Source organism: Pestalotiopsis fici (genome assembly GCF_000516985.1).
Source record: "Pestalotiopsis fici W106-1 unplaced genomic scaffold PFICI_Scf_2, whole genome shotgun sequence".
NCBI lineage: Eukaryota > Fungi > Ascomycota > Sordariomycetes > Amphisphaeriales > Sporocadaceae > Pestalotiopsis > Pestalotiopsis fici.
The window spans coordinates 1,562,255-1,570,410 of NW_006917092.1; the positions used below are offsets into that span (position 1 = coordinate 1,562,255).

The 8,156-nt window shown below is 49.0% G+C and overlaps 3 protein-coding genes across 3 annotated transcripts in view; 1 reads left to right on the forward strand and 2 right to left on the reverse strand.

Annotated features, from left to right (window-relative positions):
• Positions 1–350: 350 nt before the first annotated feature.
• PFICI_02668 (uncharacterized protein) lies at positions 351–4,731 on the reverse strand (the record flags this gene model as incomplete). The annotated part of the gene is made up of 2 exons (XM_007831249.1): positions 351–567; positions 620–4,731. The coding sequence occupies 2 exons, from the start codon at positions 4,729–4,731 to the stop codon at positions 351–353; spliced, it is 4,329 nt and encodes a 1,442-aa protein (XP_007829440.1).
• Positions 4,732–5,856: 1,125 nt separating this feature from the next.
• PFICI_02669 (uncharacterized protein) lies at positions 5,857–6,750 on the reverse strand (the record flags this gene model as incomplete). Its single annotated transcript, XM_007831250.1, has 2 exons — positions 5,857–6,065; positions 6,114–6,750. The coding sequence occupies 2 exons, from the start codon at positions 6,748–6,750 to the stop codon at positions 5,857–5,859; spliced, it is 846 nt and encodes a 281-aa protein (XP_007829441.1).
• Positions 6,751–7,887: 1,137 nt separating this feature from the next.
• Positions 7,888–8,156, forward strand: part of PFICI_02670 (uncharacterized protein) — a gene marked incomplete at both ends in the record, with an annotated part of 709 nt that continues 440 nt past the window's right edge. Inside the window, one exon of the mRNA XM_007831251.1 lies at positions 7,888–8,124. Within this exon, the coding sequence (XP_007829442.1) occupies positions 7,888–8,124 (237 nt within the window). The remainder of the gene's footprint in view (positions 8,125–8,156) is intronic.

The following is an 8,156-nucleotide window of genomic DNA, read 5'->3' on the forward strand; positions in this document are numbered from 1 at the left end:
GTAATCGCAGAGTATTGCCTGTCCCTAAGCCTCTACCACCCCATGATTAAAAGAAGATGAGCACAAGTGACAGAATTAGTTAGTATCTCATAATTCAATAATCCTAGGTAATGAGTGTATTTCTCAACAGAGTTTTCTACCCTAAGCCTAGCCAGCGGGACTTTGACCGGAGTGGATGAGTGTCTAGCCTCGTCTAGGGTTATCTAAGCCACTCATCTTGATGCAGCTGAGGACGGTGGGCTAAAGACTTCAAGACAACTCTATAGTTTATCGTGAAGAATGCGCCATCCCGGACAACAGGCTTTCATTATTCATTTCTAACCTATTCAATGATTATTTTGATCTAGTTTCTAGATTCCTTGTAACTGGCATAGGCGTTTGAATATGGAGTCCCGTTTCAAAAGTTCCTGCGGAGATCCGGTCTCTACAACTCTGCCAGAATCTAAAACCACCACTCGATCGAAATCCATGATGGTGTCAAGCTGGTGCGCGATTGCTATGATGGTCTGAACAGCAAACTCTTCTCGAATGATGTGCTGCATGATACTTGCCGTGTGTTTATCAACACTTCTTGGTGTTAGCCATCTACGAGATCTTCTCATTGACGCTGTTAACTTACCTGCTCGTTGCTTCATCCAGCACGATAATCCTACTCGGCTTGAGCATGGCTCGCGCCAATGAGAAAAGCTGTTTCTGACCCTGACTGAGCAGTTCTGCGTTAAACCGGGCATGAAGACCACCGTTCGTCTCGATCAAGTCCAACAGCTCAACCTTCTCGAGCGCTGACCGCATATCCTGATCCGATGCAAGGCCAGATGGGTCGAGGTTCTGGGAAACCTTCTCATAAAAAAAGTACGAGTCCTGGGGGACAATGTTGAGTGCGGACCTGACAGTGTTGCGGGGTAAATTGCGGACATTGACCCCGTCAATGTAAATGGACCCGTCGGTCAAGTCAAGCATTCGGGCGAGAGCTAAGACGAGAGAGCTCTTGCCGCTTCCACTACGTCCACAGATTGCAACCTTCTCACCACCCTTGATCATGATCGATACATCTTGAAATGCTAGGCTTGCCATTTCGTCGGCCTTGTAGCTGGCCGAGATGGAGTCTAGACGTACATCTCCAGTTCGAGGCCATGCTGTGGGTGGCACGTCCGTCCCTTCTCCCAATTCTTCGGATGCTGTACTCTCCTGGAAGGACTTTGTACGAGCAATGGCTCCAATAGACGTCTCCAGGTTAGTCCAATTGATGACAATCCTCTTTAGCTCCGCGCTGATGGTCATAAGATTGACCAAAGCCACACCGAGGAATGTTGTGGAAGAACTCAATCGGACAGCTACGGCTATCAGAACGACTGCAGTGACGGCAATCATAAGCTCCAAAACCAACTGTAGCCATCGTTGTACCATGTAAAGAAGGTACAAAGGCCGCTGTGACGCATCGATTAGTTTTTGGTTCAAAGCAAGACTTTCGCTGGCCCATCCAAACGAACGAATTGTAGTGATACCGTGTAAAGTCTCTAGAAAGTGTGTGTACAAGGGAGCCTTTGCTTCGAGCTCGAGAAAGCGGAGCTGGCGCGAGGTGCGGAGGTAGAAGCCCTGTATAGCGAAGAGCAGCAGGAGCAGGAATGGGTAGGCGATGGCTACGTAGGGCGCAGCAACTGCGATAATGACCAATTGAACCAGGGCAACTAGGCCTGCAGAAACGGTATCCAATAGAGCCAATGGAAGTTCCCCGTCGATGAGGATGATGTCTTGGGAGAAGCGATTTAGTGTGACACCCATATCCACCGTGCTGAAGAATGACAGAGGCGCTCGCATCAAAGTGTTGAGAGCCACTTCATGTAATGCAGATCCGGATTTGACAGCAATTGAAATCAAGGTGTGACCCGCAAAGAGGGCAAGAAAGACTAGACCAAGAGTTTGGAATACCGAATAGACCACCATATAGTACGTGTTGCGATCCTCCCCGGATGCAATTGCGCTTGCCCAAAAGTTGAGCCATACCGGCCCAATTGTAGAAAAGACAGCCCATCCACACTGGTAGGCAGCAAATACTAGCATTCTCCAAAGCCCAATGTGGCCGAACATGTACTTGTAAATGGTGGGATCGCCTAAGCGCCTTTTGAGATCATTTGACATGTCCAAGTCCGGGACGTCACCCGGAAAAGTCAATTCCTTTGGGACACCAACAGTGTCTGTCGTAGTCTTATCAAGATCGTTGTTATTGTCTCGAATAGCCAATGATTTGATATATTCCGAGCTTTGGGCCATTTTTTCGTACGTCCCACTCTCTGCTATCCGTCCATCTTTGCTTAGGACGATGATATGGTCTGCTTGTGGGAGAGCCGAGATATCGTGCGTAAAGAGTAGAACGGTACAGTTCATCTTGCGAAGGAGTCCCTGCGGTCCAAACACGTGCTGGAACACATGGTCCTTGGTCGTCGCATCTAAACCGCTCAAAACATCATCGAACACGGCCAACGATGCCCGCGCGTAAACCGCTCGTGCTATGGTTAGTCTTTGGCGCTGGCCACCACTCAAAGCCACGCCTCTGCTACCAACTTGAGTCAAATCGCCACCCGGGAATGACGAAATATCTTTGGAGAGATCGACCGCCTGGCATACATGTTCGTACCAATTGTTGTCAAAATGAGAGAATCCAAGGATGTTATCTCGCAGAGAGCCATTCATGAGGAAAGGTTCCTGGTCACAGTATGCGATGTTTTGACTTTCGATTTCGAGATGAACTTGACCCTCTGACCAAGGTAATTCGCCAACAACAGCTTTGCTGAGAGTGGTTTTCCCACAGGCCACAGGTCCAACCACGACAGTCAATCTGTTCTTAGGGACGTCTAAATCAATTTCTCTCAAAATTGGCTTCGCATCAATCCACCCGAAATTCCCATTTCGGATGGTGATGGCATTGTGATTTTCGCCCTGGGCTTCCTTTTTGTATGCTGCCACATCGTCGGATGAAACAGTGTCCCCATGGATTCCGCCCGCAGTGATCATGCGTGTGTTATGATTGTCCCGAGCGGCGAGGTAGCTTCCAATACGACCAAGACATCCAAGGGAGGCAATGAATTGAGGTATTGATTGAAAGAGATTGGCAAGAGGCTGACTCATGAGCTGAAGCAAAGACAATGACGTGAATATACTCGTGCTATTCAGAGATGTTCCTGAGCTCCTGGATTGAAGCAAGAACACCATGAATGTGAAAACAGGTGACAGTAAAAGTGGAACAAATGCAATGATGGCTGTCAACACCTCGATATATCGAAAGTGCCGGGCGGCGCCGAGTTCCTTCGACCGCAAGCTTCTGAGCATTGCATGTATGCCGGTCGATAGTCCGAGGAGCTTGACGCCCTTCATGTCTCCGATGCATTTGCCGATTTTGCTGACGCGCTCTTGTGTCGCTTCCATCCATTTGACCTGGCTTTTCTCGGCGTACTTGCTTATGAGGAACGACCCGCAGCTTGACAGAACCGTCACAACAGCCGGAGCAACACAGGCGATGCCAAGTTCTCCGTAGAGGAGCCATATCGAAATGGCGACCTGGACTGTGTTGGCCCAGATCTCATGAACATCTTTGAAGCCTTGAATAAGACGTTCCATATCAGTACTCATCAAGGCCACTGGGGCGGTCATGTCGTATCGGGCTACGTCGATGTTGACTGTCTTCTCATAGATAGCTGCAACAAGACAACCGCGCATCCTCACTAGGCCTTTATATGTCAAGCGCCAGTACCAACAAGTTGAGATTGCCAGGCATAGATAGACTAGACCATATGCACCGATAAATCCATAACCAGTACTGATCATGGGGCTCCCGAAACCTTGGATATAGTTGAGGAATTCACGGAGTAAGAGCGGCTGGCAGATTGTACAAGCTATCTGGACGATCCGTGGTATAACTGGCCCCAAAAATGACCATTTGAGAGTTTGCAGAAGAGCTAAGACGGTCCTGTTAACCAGACTGCGTCCCGCTCCCGATGCCCAGGCTGCACGAAACAATTGTGACAATTTGGAAGTCGCAAGTCCGGATTCTAGCGGGTATAGATCATCGGGTTTCATGATATGCCGGTGACCTTTGGCTAGAATACGGCGCAGCCACAGTAGGATGCTTTGAGCATAGATGCCGCTCTTTTCCTCGGGACTTTTTCGATCCCATGCTGGAGGCAGGAACCGGCCTTTCTCGACGCTTTCCTGGATCAAAAGGCAGATTTTCAGAGCAAGAGAGGTTGTGAAGAGTGCCGCGATGGTGGAGTCGGAGCCCTTCAGCCACAAGGTGCGAGTCTGCGCCGCATCGAACAGCACTGAAAGCAAAAGATAGACATTCAGCAAAGCGGATGGGCGTGGCGAATAGGCGTGCTCAGCCCACGACAGCGCTGCCAAAGGGAAGACGGCGACAAGCGAGAGAACTGCAGAAGCCAGGCTCACTCGTGTCTGGTGGCTACTAGACTGGGCCCACAAGGCCAATAGGGCAGTCTGCACAATCCCATAGCAGACAATGCCGACCAATTTGAAGCGCTGGAACTTTGTGCCCAAAACTTCCCTCTTCCGGTGGGATAGAAGAGTGCGAAGACGAGCAACACCGAGTACTACAAGGAGAGACGACGGGAGGATGGATAAGATGGTTTGCTCAAAAAGCAAGGTGAAGTCGAAGTCGCCCCTGCAGCCCTGGATAGCAGGGCCAAAGCTGGCGTCGTCGCACAGCGTAATATTAGCCATGAGTTCATTGAATGTAAGATATTCCGCGACAAATCGCAAAGACGTTCAATTGAAGTGGTCGGGCGCCGTGAAAGAGTCGGTCCAGCAATCAATTGATGGTCAATGGCAGTACTTGGTGTTCAATCAAAAGAGTGATGTATTGGAGGAGGTGACGCTAATGGGGCTCGGCTACGCCTCGCTAAAATCCCCTACCTTGGGGGATGGCCCGTATGTACCCCCTGCCAACAAGTTAGCGAAGAGCGGCGGTCGTTTAGTGTGTGTGTGCAGTGACTTGGATACTACTATGGTAAGACTACCTGACGTAGGTACTAGACGCGGCACAATCTGACTTACACACCCAGGTATGTACACCCCAGCCCAAGTAATCCTTGAGGGTACATCGCTTGCAAACAAACAATCAACATTTGCTTTTTACATACATATGCATGTAGGGATCGGGGAGATCCCGCAGAAATTCAAGCCTCATGTGGCTGTGCTGTAACAGCAGCGACCAGCATTGCCGCAAAGATTAGAGGCGTTCAGGACTGCCTAAATGTGTCAGTAGGGGGGTCATTGCATTCAAGTTTGAAGCTTTTACAAAGGCACTGGAAAGGTTCCAAGTCAAAAACAACGGACTCTTCAGGCCCAATCTTACTTGAACAAAGCCCTGCAGGTGGTCTGCTACGCCACGCGAAGAATTATGGTTGCACACATGTATTACTTGAGGGTATAATTGGGCACGTGACGTCGAGCCGGAAGCAATTATTATGCTAGAGACTTATGTCAATTACTCTTGCTTGCTAGGTACATGCATAAGGTGGCACTTGTCACTGTAACCTCCGGTGAAAAGGGTCAGTAGTCTGCGGAGAGAGGCACGAACATCATGGTTGACGAAGAGGAGCGCTCGGCGACTATGCATTTCTATGCATTTCTCTATACTATCACAACGAGAGTACATGGTCATGACCAAGCCTCGGTCAGAAAGCCACGAGAACATCACTGTGACCAACAACGCAAGACGCAGAACTTGATCCCTCAATCGTTTGCGGATCATGCAATCTTCCACAATCCCAACCTTTGTTGCTATCTAAGCACCCCAGTTCTCACATGCATGGTGCATCAATAGCTTGAATAGTACCACCAGCCTTAGTAATTCCAGCGGATCAGGCCACAGTCGGGGAATTTGCGCCAAAGTAGGGCACTCAGACCATGCATTGGGTTCACCTCCATTTGAGCGTGCGCGCAGTGATCCCAATGTTCCCATTGTGACAGATACGAGTCGATTGTGTGTAGTCCTCTACGAGATACAGCTGTGAAGAGTCTCCGGTTCATCTCGGCACAGTGACGCTGGTGAACTGCATCTTGTAAGCATCTGAACATGGACAATTGTTGACAATACTTACATTCCCACTCAACGAGTAGAAAGTCGTGCTCTCCTTTGGAAGCCTCTTCAATAGTGACTTCTTGTGTGCGGTTTGGCTGTAGCCAGAATCTCCAGTTTGTGTATTTTCTGAAGTTCTCCTCTGTTTCCTCGTCGTAGCATTGTGGGTGCAGCCATGCGCCGTAGAGCAGGCCAAATTTACAACCACGTTCCCTTGCTTCAGCAGCACTGTTGCCGCAGGGGTTCATGTAAGTGAACTCAGCATTTGGGTTCTTGACGGAATCACGGCCCGTTTCTTCAATCGCATAAACGCGGTTGTCGTCTTCGGACGCGCATGAATTGTCCTTGTGTCCTCCCATGTGTCCCATGTGCGAGCCGTGCGAGCCATGCGTGCTGGTTATACCATGGGGTTCTGTATTGCTGGACGAGCCCAAGAAAGACGGTGCAAGCCATCTCGCAAGGAGTACTATCAAGCCTGCATGCAAGACCAACACAAACAAAAAGAAGATTGTTCTCAAAACAAGATTGAAGCGACTTTTCGCGGGTCGTCTTCCGTCAAACACATAGTCTTTCTCTTCTGGTGACAGGAACGACTGAGATGCACCATCAGCACTCAGAGATCCGCGATCAACAGGTGAATAAACTTGTCGGTCTGTCATCTTGAGAAAGTACTTGCGAAGAGTCGACATTGACTTTTGTGAATCAAGACAGATTCCAAAGGTAGGTGATGATGTTGAGGGCGAGAAAGGATGTTGTGGGTTGTAGAGTGTGTTGGGACGGTAAATATGATTTAAAAGTTGGATTGGTCAAAAGGACCATGTCAGTATTCGAGATCAGTAGCTTTCATTCAAACCTCGAATCGAATCATAATGACAATTGATCTACATTGGATTGTATAGCAAAGTGGAGTCGACCGAATTGTCGCCGATTGGCCCCCTCGTCTTGGCAGGCATAAAAATGGAGTATTGCGTGAGGCCTTCGTATGATTCTCAAAGCGGCAAAATGCATACGACAGAACAACTCATCATTGTCGTCATGAAAGCCTGCAATATGCCGAAGATCAAAGTGCGGGGTGATGGAATCGCGGCATCAATGCATGAGAGGCGATCATGAAGCCAGCAGATCATATCGTACTGCAGCCAGCTGTCGATTATTACTTGGTTTGGTCTCAGCAATTGCATCTAACAGCAGCTAGCTCAAACCATAAGCTTACCTACATTGTGATATTTGCACAACTATAGATATCTGCCTTCAGATCATGGCAGTCACCTGCCACTTTGGTAGATGGAATCGACCATCAAGCGGCGAGTCTTGAATATGCATTAGCTTATCCGCGCGATACTGGCCCCTGCGTGACTATACCTACAGGTCTTTGATCTGCGTAAATAATATATCACTTTCGGATGACCAAAAGCAGTACTGTCGATCACCTTTCACCACGGCAGGCAAGTACGGATCCAAGTTGTTGACTAGTCAACATGCAGTCAGCTGATATGTGACATCGTGAGAGCTTCAAAGATGCAGCTAGCAAACGCTGTACCACCCACTCAGTGCCACCCGGACTGCCTTGCCGATATAGCACATGGGGTAGACCATGATTGTCGCCGAGCTTCATCGAGTTACCGAGCCTGCTGTATTAGCCGCCGAACGTAACCTCACAAGAGATGTGTTGATTTTCTCAATTGTATAGACGACGCCATATATCCCAAGCTAAACTCCCTTGCCTATTTTGTTACCATCAAGAGCATCAGAGCATCTACACACGTCGTAAAATCCTGTCATTCACCGTCTTCACCATGCAAACATCTTTCACCGCAATTCTCAGCCTATTCTTGGTTGCAAACACACTAGCTGCGCCAGTCGACAATGCAGCGATCTCCAAACCCACCATCAAGCGCGATACTGAACCCTTTAATGTGGTGAAGCGCGATACTGAGCCCTTCAACGTTGTCAAGAGGGATTCTGAGCCATTCAACGTTGTGCGCGACACTGAGCCCTTCAACGTTGTCCGCGATACAGAGCCATTCAACGTGGTGAAACGCGATACTGAGCCATTCAACGTTGT